This window comes from Sander lucioperca, chromosome 21 (assembly GCF_008315115.2).
Source record: "Sander lucioperca isolate FBNREF2018 chromosome 21, SLUC_FBN_1.2, whole genome shotgun sequence".
Lineage (NCBI taxonomy): Eukaryota > Metazoa > Chordata > Actinopteri > Perciformes > Percidae > Sander > Sander lucioperca.
This window is the reverse complement of record NC_050193.1, coordinates 26,624,192-26,644,637: the sequence shown is the minus strand read 5'-3', so window position 1 is coordinate 26,644,637 and position 20,446 is coordinate 26,624,192. Positions and strand designations below refer to the sequence as shown.

General features: G+C 38.8%; 1 protein-coding gene across 1 annotated transcript; it reads left to right on the top strand.

Moving 5' to 3' along the window:
* Positions 1-1,341: 1,341 nt before the first annotated feature.
* Positions 1,342-17,357, top strand: LOC116065355 (interferon-induced very large GTPase 1-like). Its single transcript, XM_035996472.1, has 5 exons — positions 1,342-1,411; positions 2,643-2,758; positions 3,001-3,600; positions 12,007-12,041; positions 12,352-17,357. Exons 2-5 carry the CDS (start codon positions 2,671-2,673, stop codon positions 17,209-17,211), a joined length of 5,583 nt encoding a protein of 1,860 aa, XP_035852365.1. The 5' UTR covers positions 1,342-1,411; positions 2,643-2,670; the 3' UTR covers positions 17,212-17,357.
* Positions 17,358-20,446: the final 3,089 nt, after the last annotated feature.

Here is a 20,446-nt window from a genome sequence, read left to right as displayed (position 1 = left end):
TACCCAACCCTACTCATGATAAAGTAATGAGTAATTACTAGTCAATAATTGTAATAAAGGAATGAGTTATTAGAGTTGTTACTAGTTTTGTGCTGCTCAATGACTGATTAATAGTTAATTAGTTAATTATATTATTCATGAAGAAGGGGTCAGTATGTCTAGTCACAGATATTAATGAACTAATTATTATGTAATGACTCATTATCTCCAAGTCTGTTCTCATCATTATTAATTTGGCCACAAATTAGCACATTGACCATACACTGTCCAGCATAGGTTTTAACCTAGTCTTTGTGAATAAGAGAAGTTTTTCTTGGGCCAAATATCAACAGTAGTGAAGGAATCATTTTGTTGTGTACTGGCTTTGGAAAACTATTGCTCCGCCTTGTGTACTGAATGACACAGATCACCACTTATTTGCATGATATTATATCCATTTGTTCACATTGTCATTAGTCATCTAGAGGGTGGCAGTTTGTTTTCATGTCCTTAGTTGGGAAAAAAGTTTAAAGCCACTCAAGTGAATGAAAAGGTGTATTGCTGTAAATTAAAGAAAATATGCAAGGTTATTGTGTAAATAACTAAAAGACAATAAGACAGAAAAAGAGAAAATGGCTGTGATCCCGACTACGTGGACAAGCAAGACACTACATGTGCAGGCGTGGCTTCAACCAAGTGATGTAACAGAAATACAAACAGTGGCGACAGTGGAAGAGTCTAACTTCTGGAGTGATGAAGAAACACAGTTGTGAAGTAGGAGTAAATGTAAGGAGTTTAATATTTCCTGTCACTGTTTTGGTAAACAACATAACAAACAATATGATCATAACCGAGATAAACCTCATAAGCAGGTTATACATGTCCATGTAAACTCATTGTTTTCTTCTACATTTACAAGGTTTTGGAGGAAAAGAGCTCTCTTACTTTTTCTTTTTTGTTACTAATTTAAAACTAACATGCATGCAGAATATCACTAGATAGAGCTGTCTTCTGTAAATAAACATGCTTTAACAGAGTCTATTATGTTTGGTTACAAGTGTTCAGTGTTGACAGTGGTTTGTGCTGGACTGTTGTTGGATAAATCCAGAAACACCCTCAGCCCGCCTAAACCTATAAATAGTTTTCCTTGAAATCACATGGTTTAGAGTAAATCATGAGTTACAGTAGTCATACTTTCAATTTTGACATTTGTTATTAATGATTTAAAAGTCATGTGCATGCAGAGGTTATCTGCTCCTTATACCTATCATATCAGATTTGATCAGAGAGGTGGGAGGGGTTTGTGAGAGGCAGACCGAGAATTAAACAAGCCTCTAGTCTCTCTCTATATCTAGGGATAGGACAGGAAAGATTTCTGACTAGGCAGCCACATCTACACAGACCAGGCAGAGCTAATGAGACATAATAAAAGGTGAGTTTAAACAACAAGTATGTACAGTATATATTGATTGTATTGATTTTGTGTGTAGCTCTTCTCAAGCAACTTAAGTTCAATCAGGAAAGACTTAATATCAAACATTGTTTGACATTGCACAACAGGAAAGGTGAATAAATATGAGAGGAGTCTTTGGCAATTAGATCCCATAGTGACATCATTGATTTAGGGGGGTATCCTGAGCTGTACAGGAATATCTCAGTTGGAGTCTAGGCACTGGTGGTGTTAATGAAGGGGGTAAGAGCACCTCATGGGTGCTGGTTTTGATGAAACTAGAGGTGGACGGGTTGGAGGAGGCTTGCATCGATCTGCATCAGTCAACTGTTGGAGTTGGAAGCAGGATAAGGAAGAGAGAGATCATGTAAATAATAGAGGAAGCTTCAAGATAGAATTTCCCGTAAGCTTCATTTTCACCTTTTAAATAAACATGAACTCTTGTAGCAGCTGTAGCTCTGAAGTAACCCATGTTTAGCGTTCAGTGCGCAAATATGCACCCATGACTGCAGCGGTTTACTAAGCAAGCGAACAAGAGGGAGATAGATTGGTGTTTTTATGCACTATTGCCGATACACAACAGCACCATAAAACTCTGATTAGCCTACTGAACACATTTCAAATACCAGCCAACAAGCTGGGGTTTACAAAATCATTACTGCAGCTTTCAAAATTCCACTGCAGCTTTCCAAATACACCACACACAGCGAACCACACGCATAAACACACACGCACGCATCTTCACATAGTATTTATATTTGCACACATGGTAAAAATAATGTAGTCATATCTGTAGTGACTTAATATAATCTAAATAAGCCACTGAGGGGGAATGGCTGAACCTGTGCCGAACACGTTTTCATGGCTAAAAATAAATCAATGTCCAGTGTGCTGTATAACTTTGGATTCTCTTCCTAACCTTAACCATCTCAGCTAAATGTTTAACCCCAACCTTTAACATAACCATATCATAAAACATAATTCTAACAGTAACTTTAAGCCAAGTCATAACCTTAAAAGTACTTTTTTGAAATAGTGAGGACCGGCCAAAATGTCCTCACAATATGGTTAATGGTTATTATTTAGGACAAAATACAAAGAAAATCATGCACGCATTTGTAATGCCACCTTAGGCCTTGCTGATCAAAACAGAAAAATGTGCATTTGCTGTGATATTGTATTGTTGTATTGTCTCAATGGCTTCATCATACAGTACGACTCTGTAAAGATGAAGAGATGAGATGGAGGAAGACAACGATGACAACACAGCAGCTGGAGGAGGAGGAGAGTCTGAAACCAAATCTGTTCCATCTGCAGCCAATGAGAACGGTACTATTTAAAACAATGATTGTACATTTGATTAACATGAACATTGATTGTATAAGTTATATTTCAGTTGAGTTTTAAATGATGTGTGGAATTAAATCATATTTAACTAATCATGTGAATATGAGAATAAATTTAACCTTTTATTTCGTCATTCCATTTCTGCAAACTATAACTTTTGCAATGCTGTTTCAGTGATTACTGCAGTGTAACATAGTGATCTTATTCTGTTTATTTTTTTTCAGTGATACCTAACACACTTGTGTTAATTGGTGATACAAATTCCATTGAGATTGGATCAAAAAACATCTTACTTGACCATGACGGACAAACTAACATGGAACAGTTTTCAACCAAACTGTATGATTTGTGTGGTCGGCACATCTCTGTCATTAACATGCTTGGTCTACAAAACATTGATAAATGCCCATTTAATCAGGAAATTCATGCATTTCTCTTACTGTTACCAAATGGTCGGCATACCAACCATTACAGTTCAGGACTGCAGTGGTTAGAAAAAGCTTTTGGGAAAGGATCACTTGATTATGTAATGACAGTTGTGACTCATAAGTCAGGTGAAAACTCTGAAAGTGCCCTGACAGACCTGAGAGCAAACAGCAGTTTTGTTGAAAAAAGATTCCACACATGTACAAGAAGTATGATGGATGAAATAGAGATAATAGCTCTGCTGGAAAAAATAGACATCATGGTCTCTGAAAATGATCACCACTGCTACAGTGGAGTGACGTGTGATGAAAATAAAAGGCAGAAACTACACCTGCTGGACTACAAATCCCACAAAGAAGAAAGAATGGATTTCTCAGTGTATCAGCAAAATCAAACAGGTGAGATTATAAAGTTAGCATTTACAGATAACACACTGCTTCATAAAGATGTGACAAAAATGAAATTAGTAATACAAAGTTATTATATCAAAGTTGTGATTTTGAACCTTTGAAAGAAGGTTTAGGTAATGGCTATTCAAAGACAGATCCAGGAAAAGTACAAAGGTACCGTAAGTAAAATGCTGTTTCCATGGACAATAAGAAAATTAATACATTTGTAACCCAGCAAAGTATTTTAATAGATATTTGAGCGTGAGAGTATAGTAGTAGTAACTGTTCTGAAACTTATAGATGTAAAAATCATGGCCAAATAATACAAACACTATTGGGTTATAATTTAAAAAAAGTTGTAATGCACCATTCTTGATTCTCCAGTTGTATAAATAAAAATCAATAATTTCTGGGAAACTTATTAGTTATTAATCCAGCTGAACAGCGTGATTTATAAGGTTTTCTTACAGGTTGTGAAAGATTGAGACATTACCTATTATGAAAAACAAGTGATCTTATTTTTAATAACCTAAATAGTTTGGGGTGTCTCTATACTACCGATTGGTGCCTGATTAACTCATTAATATGAGGACCCTACACAAATTATAGGCATTATCCTGCAACTGTCAAGTCTCTTAATAGCACAGTACAACCAACATAACATCACATAAGTTACACAACTAACCAAAAAATGTCCAGTTAGGTGTATATATATCATATAACCCAACATACAAAAACATAAATTCAAAAACAAAAATTCTAAGATTTTCTTTGAGGTATTAAAACTTAAATGAAAGGGGGGAGTTTGTGTCTATCCAACTCAGATAAATTCACCTGCAGAAATTAAATGGAATTAACTCAGAATATTTGCGAATATAATAAATGTAAGATGGTTAGCTAAATCAGTGTTATTTTTAAAAACCTTAATCTTGTGCAATCTGCTTTTTTCTTACAATATGCAGCAGTAGAAGAGATGGATACGAGTGCAGCTGAAATCCAGGTGAAGGTAAGATCCTTAGTTATCATCATTATAGACATCATGTGTTCAGTAAACTGCCTATAATTAGCTGAAGTTTGGAAATGGGCATATTGTTTTACATTTCTTATTATTTGTATTATTTTAGTGGATTGGTGCACCACTTTGTTATTGATCCCACAGTTTGTTTATAGGTCTGTCCAGTATGTTAGTCTTAGTCTGCACACTGACTCGTCTCACTGTACCACTGGAATCTGGTAATGTCTTTATCACTCGACCCATACTCCAGGAGTTGCGAGGGGCAGATTCATCCATTATCAGTACAATATCTCCTGGTGCGAAGTTCCTCTGTGGTGTGAGACACTTTTGTCTCTCCTGAAGGAATGGCAAATATTCTCTTGTCCATCTAGTCCAAAAGAGATTAGCTATATATTGTATCTGTCTCCATCGACGCCGTGCATGCTGATCGTCTTTGTCAAAGACTCCTGGTGGGATATTGGGTCGTGTTCTCATAAGCAACAGGTGATTAGGTGTTAAGGCTTCGACATTATTAGCGTCATCTGATGAGTGGGTTATCGGCCTGCTATTGATGATGGCCTCAACTTCGCACATGACGGTTTGGAGTCCTTCATCATCTAGAGTCTGTTGCTGTAACACAGAGTTCAATACTTTCCTTACAGTGCGGATTTGCCTTTCCCATACGCCACCTTGATGTGAGGCTGCCGGGGTGTTGAAAATACACTTGATACCCTTTCTGTCATGGTGTTCTGTATTTTGTCTGATCCAGGTTTTCCAATGCTTTACGCAGTTCCTTTTCCGCTGCGACAAAGTTCGTTCCATTGTCTGAGCGTATCATTTTTACTTGTCCTCTTCTGCATATAAACCTGCGTATGGCGTTGATGCAGGAGTCTATATCCAGGCTGTGAGCAATCTCAATGTGCACAGCTCTTACAACAACAAGGCTCCTTCCACGTTTAATGTCAAATGGCCCGAAGAAGTCAACCCCCACGTTGGTAAAGGGTGGCTGATCAGGTAGTAGCCTGTCTTCAGGCAGGTCGGCCATCTTTTGTCTTCCAAACTTAGCATTGAGCCTTCTGCACACGATGCACTTTGAAATAATCCTCCTTACAGCTGAATTAGCTTGAGGGATCCAATATTTCTCTCGCAGTACTGCCAACATATAGTTGCGACCACAATGTCAAACTTCTTGGTGGATGTGTTGCAGTATGAGGTTGGCTATGGGCAGTGGTGTAGTGGTCCCTGGAGAAGTGGGTATACTCTCAGTTTTCACCTTTTAAGTAGTCCAGAAAAAAGCCCTGTTTTAGAAACAGTGACATGTAAGACTATGATTTAGTTTACCCAAAAATCTGTCATTTCTACTTGCTCACTATTATAAAATGATCATGACTTGATTAGGAGCAGTTTGTAGTTACTACTGGTCACACAAGCAGCCTGGATGAATGTAAAATGTATTTATCATGAGGCAAACATGGTGTTATCTCTTCTCCTCTAAATGTGCAGTCAATTTGCCAGTAGTTTAAAATAATGACTCATTTGGAAACCACCTTAAAACTTACCTCAGAATTATGTCTTCCATCAACCGGGATCGGCACACCGCCGCTTGTGTTATTTCTTCAGCTGTTGTTTGGTCTGCTGCCGTTATCGTAGTCAAGTGGCACCGGCACCTGAGTTTTTTTTTGTTTTTTTTCACTGGCACCTGAGGTATTAGCGATATTTTCCTTGGCATGACCCGCCCTACTCTGCCTCTGATTGGCTCATCAGTCCTCATGCCTAAAGTTAACCAATCTAATCAGTAAAAGCAGCGAGTACCAGCCAATTAGAGGCAGAGGAGGGTGGGTCATGGCTTCACTATCCTTGAGGAAAAAATGGGCAATCTGGCTCACAGATATTACTGAATGGTGCGCATCAGGGGGGATTTAGAAGTGGGTATACGCAATGCTGACTAAAAAATAAGTAGGTATACGCCGTATACCAGCGTATACCCTGGACTACACCACTGGCTATGGGTGAACTTTTAGAGAGGATGGCTGGATGTTTAGCCTCTTGTGGCATTGCAGCTTTATTAAGGCGGCCTCCAACTCTCAGTTTACCATCTTGCAACATTGGGTTAAGTTTGTAGATCTGGATCTTTTTCTTGATTGGAGCATGTTTACTTAGAGCACAGATTTCTTCCGTGTAGTCTTGTTTCTGACTTATCCGTACTAACTCAAGTGACAACGGATGCTGCTGAAATGTTGATTTGAACTTCTTCATGTTCTGTGCAATGAGCTTGTTCTGGTTTTCAAGACTGTTATCAGACTGACTGACTGTTGTTTCAAGCTCCTTTCTCTTGTTTTTCAGTCGCATTAGTGTCCCTTTTAGTCTGAGAAACCATGCAACAGCCCTTTTTAGTCGTTGCCATGTCGAGTAGTAAGCAGAAAGCTTGTTGATTGTGTCATAGTTCTCTTGTGTGTCGGTCATGATCACTCGAGCACATGTTTTGATTTCTGGGTCTTCTCCTGTGGTCAAACATTTTTTATCCAGTTGTTTTGTCCACTCACTTTCAGGTTCCAGCAAGAAATCTGGACCATGTATCCAGACTTTGTTCTGCAGGAACTTCCTCACTTTGACTCCTCGAGAGCCCTGATCCGCTGGATTTAGCTCTGAGTTCACATAGCGCCACTGGGTAGGATGAGAATGATCCCTTATTGTAGTGACTCTGTTTGCTACAAAGGTTTTGAAGCCGGTGCTTTCATTTGAAAGATATCTGAGCACCGTATCAGTCCAGAAGACGGATTCCTGCAATGTCTTTATGGAAGTCTGGGTTTCTCTTTAGCTTCTTCTTGAGATTGTCAGCCCGCTGCTGAGCCATGCAGCGATTATTTGGCATCTTGGTGTTCTCATTTCTCATGGGTAACCTCAGACTATAATGTCCATCAACTAACTTCGTCGAACTTGAAACCAAGTGCATAAACTTGTGATCATCCTGGGACATTTCTTCCTTCTCTTCACAGCTTTGTTCTGGGAAATCTGTGTTGTACTGTTTCACTAACAGTTCTTCTGTTTCACTCACTTGAATGCGATTAGCTGTGTAGCTGTGCAGCTTACCACTGTCTGTGTTTGGGCCGTCGTCTCTTCTGAGAGGTCCATTGATCACCCGTCCCAGGGCGGTCTTAACTGCGTATGGCCCCTTTCCATCACTATTTATGACTTGCCATGGCTCAATGGCGTTTGGAACGTTGGCACCGATAAGCATTCCCACTTCTGCTTTAATGTGTGGCAGGCGTACTTCTTTCAGATACTGCCATTGTGCAATATCTTCCTGTTGCAGTATGTTGTCTTTTTTCACTGGGATGTGGCTGTGTGTAAACACCCTTGGGAGTTCAATGTACGTGTTTTCTTCAAGACCACACACCTCAAGATCTGAGAGGACAACACTCTTCATTAACTTGTGATTATCAGAGTTGTCTTGAGCCATTGTGTCAAGAAGGAACTGGGTGCTCTTTCCTTTGAGATTTAGTTTCCTCTGAATGTCTTCAGTGAAAAATGTTGCTGTACTACCAGGATCTATAAAAGCGTATGTTTCCACATATCTCTCACTCTTCCCAGACTTGAGCTTAACTGGTACAACAGCGAGCAAACATTCCACTTCTCCAGCCCCAGTGTTTCCACATGACTCTTGACCCAACGACACATAGGCACTAGAAACTATGTCGTTCTCAGTGTTGCTTTCTTCCGTCTTTTCTGAACCACTGTTATCCTCTGTCTTGACATGAAGTATGTCTGGATGAGACTGGGAACAATCTGACACTTGAGTCTCCTTTTGCAAGTTTTACTAAGGTGCCCAAAGGTAAGGCATCCAAAACACAGGCCTCTAGATTTCAGGAAGTCTATCCATTCCATGTTTGTCAGCTCTTTAATTTTATTGCAGACCGAAAGAGCATGATTCTTCTGGCAAAATAGGCAGGGTTTGTGAAAGGCTGTTACAACACCTTTTACAGGGCTGTTTTTCCTTGCTGTTGCCTCCATGGTTGTGTCCTGTACACCTGTAGTAAATGTGCTTTCTCTTCGTCCGGTCTTCCTTAGATTTTTCTCTTTTGTCTCCTTTTCTTTACCTTTGGTGGTTTGCGAACCTTCTATAACATCTCCAAAAAGAGGATCCAAAGCTACTTTGGCTTGCCGATCAATGAAGTCGACTAGGTGAGAAAACCTTGCTCGTCCTCTTCCTACCTCACGGACCTCAAATGCAGGTGTTCTCCACCTCTCTCTTCTCCTATAGGGAAGCTTTGAAATAACAACTTGTATATTAGTAGGGTTATCCATTTCTTCCATGAATTCAATGTCATTCATCGTATTCCTACAACCAATCAGGAAAAGAGCATATGTGCTCATTGCTTTACCATCTTCTGGTTTAATCTGAGGCCATTTCGAAGCTTTATCCATGTAAGCATTTGCTATCTTCAACTCATCACCATATTGCCTCTGGAGTAACTTTCTGGCCTCACGGTAGCCTCTGTCAGGTGACATATGCTCACAGCTACGAACAAGCTCCTGCGGCTCCCCACTGGTATACTGCTCCAAGTAGTACAACTTGTCCTGATAACTGTCAGTTTTAGTTTTAGTTCTGTGGGCCGCACGGACATGTTTTGTAGTGACACCACCTGTGTAACCGGACCGAGCAGAATGTACCGTACACGCCAAAGTTTATTAAAGTTTATAACCCAGTGGGGTGAAACAGTAAAAAGAGTGTACCCTTCTTGTGGTTAAGTAACCAACCTTAACACGAAGGAGACAGGATATGATTCCTTGCTTTTAAAAAGTATAGTGTTATGTTTGGCAATGATATTCAATACAGGAAACATGATGCACAACATTTTTATTTATTCTTCAGGTGTTCGTTTCTCTTTTGAGGTTTTAATGGCCACAAGTGAACGATTTATTTCTGCCATTGACCGAGTTATTTCGGCTTGTTTTTCCAGCCCCTCTGCTGTCAGGAGACAGGGTCGGGGTGGTGGTCCAGCACAGAGGGCGGAGGACACGCACTCTCCCTCACAGCTGTTGCCTGGCTCTGACTCATGAAAAAAACACGAGAAAAATAAAAGACACTGCATAAACTCCGCTACTCTGTGTTTACTTAAATATAGGTACACCATGTAGGCTTAAGAGATTGCAATATAAGCCTGTTTATTACTATTAGGACTATAGCATACATATGTCAAGGATGTACATTAAATAAACTTCAGCTGGAGTCCGATTTACTACAGCAACACTGTTGACCGCATCAGTGATCTCTTTCTATTCCGCATTCTTTCTCCAGCCTTTAATAACAGTTTTCAGGCTGCCAAATAGTACACACGTTAGTGCCAATAAACCTGAGATATCAGGGTTTCAATCTCCACCTCTGAAAAGTGCCGCTTCTCAGCCGGATTACGTCTCACCATGTCGTAAATTGTAGGGGCGAGGCCTCAAAACCCAGAATATATAGGGGCGTGATATTTAAATTACGATCGTTTCCAGCCGCTGCATTTATCAATGTACGACCATTCTTACGCTCTGATTGGTGTGATATGAACGTTTCATGAATCACACGTGAAGCCTGTCGTAAGATGATTTCTGCGCTCATATCTGCGCTGGTTTCAATGTTAGGTTGATAAATGAGGGCCATTGAGTGCAGCCACAATCTAAAGGTCAACTGGCAGCACTAGTGTCAGTGTTCAGGTTTTTAGCTGTGAAAAGTACAGTATACTGTATGTTACTTTATTCAGATGACAGATACCGTTACATAAATAATTACATCACATTCCCCACAATAGAATATTAATCTATTTGAAAATGATGTTACAATACTGAACAAATGGTAGCCCCATTTATATGAGCAGTTGATTGTTCCATGTGGATAACACTGAGAAATGTGAGAATGCAATGAATAATTTATTTATTTGATATTGTTTAGTGAATTGGTGTGTCACTGTGTCTTGTTGATCTTCATTTGTGTTTATCTTGATGCTTATTGGCCCGGTCACAACTAAAATAGACTAGAATTTTAATTGCAATTGGTGAACTAAAGATTATATGAAAATCACCTGTTTTCCTAGTATGATCCAGTGAAAGAACATAGTGAGGCTGAACACTCGAAGATTGATGAAAGTACAACAGTAGAAGAGTCTGAAATCAACTGTTCTGCGACCAATGAAAAAGGTTTACTTACAATGATAATGAAGTAAATTATTTTTTGTGATTAACAAATAAAGTAAATTCTGATTCTGATCGTGTTCTATTTTCTGAGGTTAGTCAGATCAGATTTGAAGTCTCACACCTGAAAAAACAGTTATTCACAGGTGAAGATTAAAACTGTGCATATAATTTTAACTTTTCATTTTTTTACTGAATTGGTGCATCACTGTGTGATATTGATTTAAGTGTTGTTGCTGTTTTCTTGTCTCACTTACTAATGAAGACATTCTTAATCTCAGATGCTCTAACCAGGTGAACTAAAGGTTAAATGAAATGATGTGTTTTCTTAGTGTGATCCAGTGAATGAACCTGGTGAAGGTGAACACTCAGAGAAGAATGATGACAACACAGGAGGAGAGTCTGAAATCACATCTGTATCATCTGCAAACAATGAGAGAGGTACATTTAAAATAATAATAATAATAATAATAATTTTACAGTAACAGATTTTAACAGTACCACCCTATTTAAATTCGAACAGTGTCAATAAAATAGGGAACTAACTAATTAAGCTAATGTGATATTTGCTGGCTTTGACCCTTCAACAGGAGAGGCTGATGAAGTTAAAGATGTCAGCAATGAAAGCAGCAGTAAGATGACTGAGGGGTCGATGGAGGAGAGTGACGCAGTGAAGGACACAAGTCCAACCTCTCAGACTGTTGGGAAAAAAGGAATCTGGGATATTTGTTGCAGCAAAATTTGTTTAAAACTAACTCTATGTTGTAAGGTTAGTCAGATTATATTTGAAGTCCCACACCTGACTAAACAGTTCTTCACAGACGAAGATTGAAACGGTACATTTAATTTTACCTTTAATTTTATTCTTGGTTTTGTTGTAGTCTAAATTTGTATACCAGTGTGTATTTTTGATCTTCATGTTCTTAATCTAAATGGTTCTAAACTGGTTAACTAATGTTAAATGAAATTATTTATTTTCTTAGCAGGATCCAGTGAATAAACCTGGTGATGTTAAACAATCAAAGAATTTCAACACAACAGTAGGAGGAGAATCTGAAATCAAGGCTGTAATATATGCAACAACTGATGAAGGTAACATTTTAATAAATACTTTAATAGTACAATAACATGAGAAAGTAAAAAACAGAAGTAGTAAGGCTTATAAAATAAAAAATTGTTCACAGTTAACATTATTATAAAAAATTTGCTCTGACCCCTTTATAATGCAGTTTATCATTTTTCTGCAGGTACCTCAGATATAGATACAAGTGGAAACAAGGAGGTAAGGATATGTAATTCACAAGATTTTAAGGACTTTTGACTTCATATCCAACTGTATTGTATATTAATGTTTTTGCATACAGTACATGTTGATGTACTTATTTTCAGCAGTGGGTGCACCACTTTGTTATTGATATTTTGCGTTATTATTATTGAAAACGTTGTTAATCTCAAATGATCTAACCAGATGAGCTACTATTTCCAAAATGCTCGTCACCCTACTCACTCAAGAAATTCGGGGGGTACAGTCCACAGTATGCCTTAAAGGCACAATTTTGACGGTTACGACATGTTTATTTGCTTATTTACAGAAGTCAGTGAAGATGTCTGAAGAGATCGACAGAAAGAAACAATATCAAACACTGCTTAGCAGACTTCACCTTCAAGACAAATATCAACAGAAGTTGACACCAGCAGATTTTCTTAAAATAGGTCCACCTGTAAAACAGGACCATGACACATCTGAGAAAGATCTAGCTCATACTTTTCTTCAGAGGTTGATGATGTTAGACTACAGAGCCAGATATATTCCTGTAAGACAAGACAGTCCTGAGGTGATCCATTTAAAGCCTGATCGAGAGTTTGAGACTGTTGAGACAGACGATGATGTCTTAGATGCTCTCTATAGCACAAATGTATACTCTAATCAATCAAAACAGACTCATGTACATCCAATGGATGTTCAAATGGCAGTATTTCACTGCTCAGACAGCTTTTTTAAGCAGAACATGATTACAAAGCTATCACAATGTCAGTATGCCTTACCGTTGCTTGTTCCTGACCCAGTCACAATGGATATTGACTGTCCTCTGTGGACATTCAGACAAATAAGAAAAAGCTGGAAGATAACTGAATTCAAAGATAATTCAAACATTGTCACCATGAAGAGTTTGCCCATCTGCAAAGCTGAGACAGCCATGGTGTCATTTCTCCGCCTGGGTTCACTATCTCTGTCTAAATCTCAGCTGATGAACACTTTGATCAACGACCGTCACAACACCTTCTTCAACAGAAACTGTCCAGGTAGCACCAAGTCTCGTCATCTGATGGATGGTGTGGCAGAGATTGCCTGGTACTGCCCTGCTGGAAAACCCAATGATACCTTCACTGACTGCATTGCCTTCTGTAATCTTCATGGTGATGCTCTGTCATTTGAAAAACAGCGTGACATACTGACGGAAAAATCTTCAGTCAATGTCGTTCTTGTACCAACTCTGGAAAAAGGTGACACAAGTTCTGCAGTTATCTCAGACCTTTACAGGTCTCCGAAGCCTCTCATTATTCTTATTGCTGATAATAATTGTGGTGCAGTTCAGATGAAAGGTGGAAACTACAAAATTGGACTAAAGGACAGAAGCCAGTCAGATGTTTCTGAAGAGCTGAAACAAGTCATTGGAAGAATCTTGTCTGGACCACATTCATCCTTCCAGCTTGAAACCATGACTGAGGTCTCTGGAATCAGAGTGGATGAAGATGACAAAGTCTGCCAAAAAGGGAAATCTGATGCAATGAAAATTGTGAAGTTGCTTCAGGTGATGGAATTTTCAAAGATCAAAGATGCATTTCTCCCTTGTCAAGGCCAACTGTGGCATAAGTGGAGCAGAACAAACAAAGAACTGTATCACCTCAAAGGACACATTGAGAAGGAGAAATGTCAAAAGCAACAGGAAATGATGCAAATACGACAGGATCAATGCACTGCTTCCTGTAATGAACTGATGAAGTTGTTCATTGAAAGCCTCTCATCTTTGCCATCAACAGACAAGAAGTATTTTCTGAAGTGGACTCAGATCTTAATAGATGCCCTCCCCACAAATGATCTCACTTCAATTCTCCAAAGCTATGATGAAAAGTGGTCTGAGGTCTTGGCTTTGAAGAAGAAGCATGACAAATCTGATCTGTTAAGAAGAAAGCAAACTGAGCTTGATCAAATATCAACAAAACTACAGTCAGCAACTTTTGGCTTGGAGCACATCTTTAGAGAAATGGGACAGATCTATGAAGCACATGCATCTCTGCAGAAACAAACAAAGAGGGGACAGCCTGACTGGTCTAAATACCCTGAGCTGGCTGCAGAGCTGATGATATCAGGACACCCAATGGAGCTGATGGATGGTGATGCAGGTCATGTGCCTTTGACTTGGATCTCTAGTCTTTTAGATGAAGTCATCAAGAAACTGGGCGACAAGAGAGTTTTTGTTTTGTCTGTTCTAGGCGTACAAAGCAGTGGAAAATCAACAATGATGAATGCCATGTTTGGGTTACAGTTTGCAGTGAGTGCTGGCAGGTGCACCAAGGGTGCCTTCATGCAGCTGGTCAAAGTGTCAGAGGAGATGAAGAAAGACTTTCAGTTTGACTATGTTCTAGTGGTGGACACTGAAGGACTGCGTGCTCTTGAGTTGGAAGGTAACGCCACTCTTCACCACGACAATGAACTGGCAACATTTGTTGTTGGTCTGGGAAACATGACACTGATCAACATCTTTGGAGAGAATCCAGCTGAGATGCAAGATGTTCTGCAGATTGTTGTTCAGGCGTTCATGAGGATGAAGAAAGTTAAACTTTCTCCAAGTTGTGTGTTTGTTCACCAGAATGTTACAGATATTGCAGCTGCAGAGAAAAACATGGATGGAAAGAGACGGCTGCAAGAAAAACTGGACCAGATGGCCAAACTAGCAGCCAAAGAAGAGGTCTGTGATGCTGAGTGCTTCAGTGACGTCATTGCTTTTGATGTGCAGAAAGATGTGAAATACTTTGCCCAACTATGGGAGGGAAGTCCACCTATGGCTCCTCCAAATCCAGGTTACAGTGAGAGCATCCAAGAGCTGAAGACCTTCATCCTCTCTAAAGCTTCACAGTCTGATGGGATTACTCTTTCACAATTCAAAAGCAAAATTCATGACCTGTGGAACGCCCTGATGAACGAAAACTTTGTTTTCAGTTTCAAAAACACACTTGAAATTGCAGTGTACAGAAAACTTGAGGTCAAGTATGGGAACTGGACCTGGGCCCTGAGGAGCAACATGTTGACTATTGAGAACGGGCTTTATACTACAATTGAAAACGGAAAACTTGACAAGGTCGAGCTCAATTTTCTTCATAAAGAAATGAGCAAAGCCTATGGAGAAATTAAAAAAGCAATGACAACATACTTTGATGATGACAGAGACAAAGAAATGTTGGTTCAGTGGCGAGGACAATTTGAAAACAAAATCAAGGAGTTTCATGATGAACAAGTGAGAGGAGTTAAAAGAAAACTGGATGAAGTCATCCAGCAGAAGAATGCTCGTAAAAAGCTGGATGATAAGAAGACAGAGTTTGAGAACAAGCTGCTACAAAAGAGCAAAGAGCTCGCTCATCAGTTAAAGGACAAGGCAAAAGATGAAGAGGAACTCAAGAAGCACTTCACCTCTGTCTGGAGTGGCTGGGTTAGGGAACTAACTGCAGATATAAAACCTATTGAGGACATCAACTATGCGGAAGATCAGTCAAAGATCATTCAGGAGCTTGGTTTTGAATGGTCTCTTATAGAGGAATCCAAAAGCAGTGGCAGATACACAAAAATATCAGAGGTTGGTGATTATGAGCATTATGTAACCATCACAAAGCACAGAGAGCTCTGTGATACAAGCCACCAATCACAAGGAGATGACAGGAAAAAAAAGAACAAAAAAGGGCAAGGAAGTTATTCATTGTCAACTGCCTGGCTGTCTCTTAAAAAAATATTTGGAACTGTGTCAACACCACAAGTTGAAAAACATACATCAGGGAGATTTCTCTCATATGAAGAACAGCAACTGATCAGATCCCTCATTGATGATGTTGAACAACAGACCATAGACATAATTAAGAAGAAGCCTGTAGCTGCAAGAGGCTACAGTCCAACTTACTTGCAAGAAGTGGCCAACAATGTAAAAGAAAAAGTGACAGAATTTGAATCAAAGAGGAACTATGCTCTAAAGAAAGAGTTTACAGTTGATCTCATATTGTATGTGTTTCACAGAGCAGAGAGTTGGCTTTCAGAGTCCCACAAGAAATTTAAAGGAAACAATGATGCACTCAGTTACGTAGAAAGCAAGAAAATACAATATTACAACATTTTCAGAAGCTTCTGCAAAGGAAACTCATCTGCTGTTGTACTTGGAGAACTGATGTGTGAAAAACTGAAGGTTTCCACTGTTGAGGCTGTCTGTAACAAGACTGCCATTGATCTTGCTGGAGAGATGAAGTGCACTTTCCCAGCATTCAGTGGGAACAGGCTGAACTTGGAGAAACATTTGTTGAAGTCACTGGCTGAGAAAGAAGACTTTGATGGTTTTATCACCTACATCAGACACCCAAGGAACCAAGCAGAGGCCTTTATAAAAGATGAAGTAAAGAAATACATCTTCAAAGACAATAAAGTTAAAGCACGGAATATACTCAAGAAAAATGTTGAAGACATCAAAAACCTTCTGAGTCGAGCTTTATTTACTGCTACAGAGAAAGTCAAAAAACAAAGAGGAGACCCAGACATGTGGGTGAAGGAATTTTCCAGTTCTTTAAAAGATCAGCTAACATTCAACACCTTCTGTTGTCAAAACTTCAGTGACATAAACAATTTTGACTTTCTTAAAGAAGAGACAGAGAAAGGCCTTGTATCTGTCATAGAGGAAGTGAGCAGCCTCTCACTGGATAAGATGGAGGAATTCAGGATGAAGCCTGATCAAATCCTCATTGATCAGCTGTGTAACTGTTGCTGGGTAACGTGTCCATTCTGTGCAGCTGTTTGTACCAACACATTGAAAGATCACAGTCCTGATGACCACAGCGTGCCCTTTCATCGATCTGCTGCAGTCAATGGTTTTCACTTCAGAAACACAGAGATACTGAGTGTTGATTTCTGCACAACAGATGTTGCGTGTGATGGAAGTTTTTACCCTGATGGAGATTCAGAAGAGCTCATTCCCTTTAAACAGTACCGAACTGCTGGCCCACGGTATGCTAACTGGAGAATCACCCCGGATGAGTCTAAGCTAAAATATTGGACATGGTTTGTGTGCCGATTTCAGAAGAAACTGGAAGATCACTATGGATTAAAATTCCAGGACCAAGGTGAAATTCCCAGTGAGTGGAAAACACACTCTAAGAAAGAAGCTATTAAAAGTCTGGATAAAATGTTCAATCTGTGAGTGAGCCAACACAACAACTCTGCCAAAATTCATAATGATACTTGTTTTCCAACACATCCTCATACCTAAACGACATTTCTGCACAACAAATGTTGCAAGTGATGGAAGTTTTTACCCTGATCGACATTCAAATCGGAGTATTCCTTCCTACCTTCCTTCCTTCCCACAAAGAGTATCAAAGTGCTGGGGAGAAGTATGCTACATGGCAGATTACTGCTGATGAGTCTAAGCTGACATACTGGAAATGGTTTGTCTGTCGATTTCAAAAACAACTGGAAGATCACTATAAATTAAAATTCCAGGGAAGAGGAGAAATTCCCAGTGAGTGGAGAAAACACAGTAAACAAGAAGCTATTGAAAGTCTGGATGACATGTAGAATCTGTGACTGAGCCAGAAACAACCACGACCCTACTCAAAGTAACAGAAAGCCCTAAGTGCCTTCAGCTGTTTAAAAGAAATAGCAATTAATTATTTGATTAAAGAGCAACAATAGCAATAATGAAGATAAAGTGATTCCAGAATGAATGAAACAGTCACCGTCTATAATTTATGTATTTAAAACAAATTAAGTAGAGAGTGAGGTGCAGTATAACATTTTTTTTTAATTGAAATGTTTTTTCTTTATTTTACAAGATGATAAAAATGCATACAATGTGTATGTGAATATTTAAAGAAAAAGTTATTCAAAGAAGGAATGGAGTGTCTAAGTTGTCATATTACATATAATGGATGTATTTTTCATTCCTCTATAAACAGGGATGTAAGCGAAGATTTGACTTTAGTTTTTACCTTTTTACTTTTATGTGAACATCTCATTAAACAGACATGAGATGAAACTTCTGAGTGGGCTTAGAAATAAGATCAGTGTATATCATTATTTCTGAGATATTTTTAGTCATCCAAAGATCTGTATTTTTTAAATACAAGATGCATCACAATTTTCTTTGAACAGTTGTTTAAATCTGACGGCGATCACAGAAGGCTTTTATCATGTGCTGACTGTTTCGACATTAGTTAGAATTCCTCATGGGGGAGACACAAACTACGCACTATAGCAGCCAATGTCAACTGGCGGCCCGCGGGCCACATCCGGCCCGCCAAAGCTTTTAGTCTGGCCCGCAGAATAATCATGAATTCAGAAAATGTGAAGAGGAAAAAATGCATTCTGTTATTTAGCATTTCAAGCATTTACAGCAGGTAACATTACACAGGTAGAGCACAAACCCAGCCCCTGTGTTTGCATCTCTATTTACATGCCGGGATTCTGTACAGCGATGCCCGCGCCCCACACACACAGCTGAGCCGAGATGTGTGTGCGTTAAAACACGCAGTACCTGACTGGGAACGATACAGAGAGGATAACCAATGGCCGCTGGGGCAGATCAACTCATGCTAGTCTCGTTACTGTAAGTAGGCTACAATAAAACCTTTGTGAGTAAAAAGTCAATACTTATCAATGCACTCACCTGTATAGACAGGCATAAACATGTAGAAAGCGATATTTCAATCTGCTCTGTCTGCTCTGTCCACTCTTGTCCACCGCGCTGTTTTACGTGAACACAGCTCTACTCTGCAAATAGCGAATTTTTACAAAAAAGCTAAAACAAAAGCAGTCTGTTTGTAGTCTAAGTGTTTATCTTAGTTTGCTGGGAATCTTGAAATTTGGACAAATTCTTATAAATTTAACTGCTGGCTGAACGAGCCGAAACCTATGGATGTATTATAAGACCAAAACATATACATGTGGCTACTTAATATGCACGTGAATGACGCCGCGTTCTTCATTGTTGATGATGATGCTGGTTGTATTATTTTGCAACAGCATCATTTCATTGCAAATGAGGCATACATGAGGAATGCATTGCCTGCTTATCAGTCCATTCATCATTCACCATTACCTGACAACAGCCATTTCTTTCTGCAAGCATTTTCCACCAATCAGGATGCTGCATACTACAACCATGTTTCCCTAATCACAGACTTTAACCATCACTCCACAGTGAACTGCCTCCTAGTCTGAGATCTTTTTCTAGTTAAAGAGCTAGTTATCATTATGGAGTTTCCATGTTTTTTTAGGAGTTTGGTCACACTAATACATGTAAAAAAAAATTAAATATAGCATAAATTCAGTAAGAAAGTGAAAATTTCAAACAAGAATAGGCGTATTAGGTATAAATTCATTTTATTTTCTTTATTTGGAAGTCCGGCCCCCGGAGTGTCTGCTTAGAAACATTCTGGCCCTTGGAAAAATGTAGTTGATGACCCCTGCGCTGTAGCCTTAAAGGGGCGCAATTCAGTTTTGGTTTCCTCTTTCTCTGTTCCTCCAACAATGCTTTCCTAACTTTCTGCTTCTTTTTTGCCGGCTCAGCCATGACGATAGTGTGAAAAACTCCATCACTACCTTGTTAGCTGGTTCCTGGATGGGCGTATGTGTGCAGTGCCGTTATGTAACATAACTAATATAAAGAATGAGTTATAAGGTGGACTTATGAGATTGTTTTGATGAAGTGTTATTGATTATAAAAAATAGCTGTTGTCCAACTTCTGAAAATTGTTTTTACACAAACATTTATCTTCATATTTAGTTTTTTATTTTGTTATTTGTTTACTACTTTGTATGTTTTTCTCCAAGATGTTGATCAACGATGCTTTATGTTTCCTAAGAACTTGGAATATTCAACTATTTTATACTTCATCTAATTTTAAATTATCTTTTTACTGCTACTTATCAATACTACTACTACTACCATATTAGGATTGTTTTTGTTGTTTGCTTAATTAGACTCCTGTTATTGCTACAATATATTGATATCCATAATTACTAACAGAAATATCAGTCTGTGTAAAAAAAGGGATATTTTCTTTTACTGTAATAAACAGAGCTTTCATAAAGTCATTGGTGTTTACACTCTGTTGTTATTAATGAGCATTATGAGGAGACCAGGTTTTCTTGACACAGTCTCAAAATATGTGTAAGATCTGCCACATACTAAATCAAGTACATTTTATCTATATAACCCCAAATCACAAATAGTGTTAATTTTGGAAGTAATTTTGGATTTAGTCTAGTGGTGGGTTCACACCGCCTGTGATGCTAATGATTTGCACGGTGCAATTACAAAGTCGATGTGATAAGAGTCTTGCAGCACATTGTTATATACATAAAAATAAATAAAATGTTTAAACAGAGAAGAAAATACCCTTCTGACCAGGTGAGTCAGGATCTTCAAATGT

What these genes read in the sequence shown, in the direction of transcription:
- LOC116065355 (XM_035996472.1), top strand. Translation starts at nt 2,671, where the DNA reads ATGGAGGAAGACAACGATGACAACACAGCAGCTGGAGGAGGAGGAGAG. An exon ending in ATCTGCAGCCAATGAGAACG is followed by an intron (nt 2,759 to 3,000) that starts GTACTATTTAAA and finishes ATTTTTTTTCAG; the next exon opens with TGATACCTAACACACTTGTG. An exon ending in ATACAAGTGGAAACAAGGAG is followed by an intron (nt 12,042 to 12,351) that starts GTAAGGATATGT and finishes GCTTATTTACAG; the next exon opens with AAGTCAGTGAAGATGTCTGA.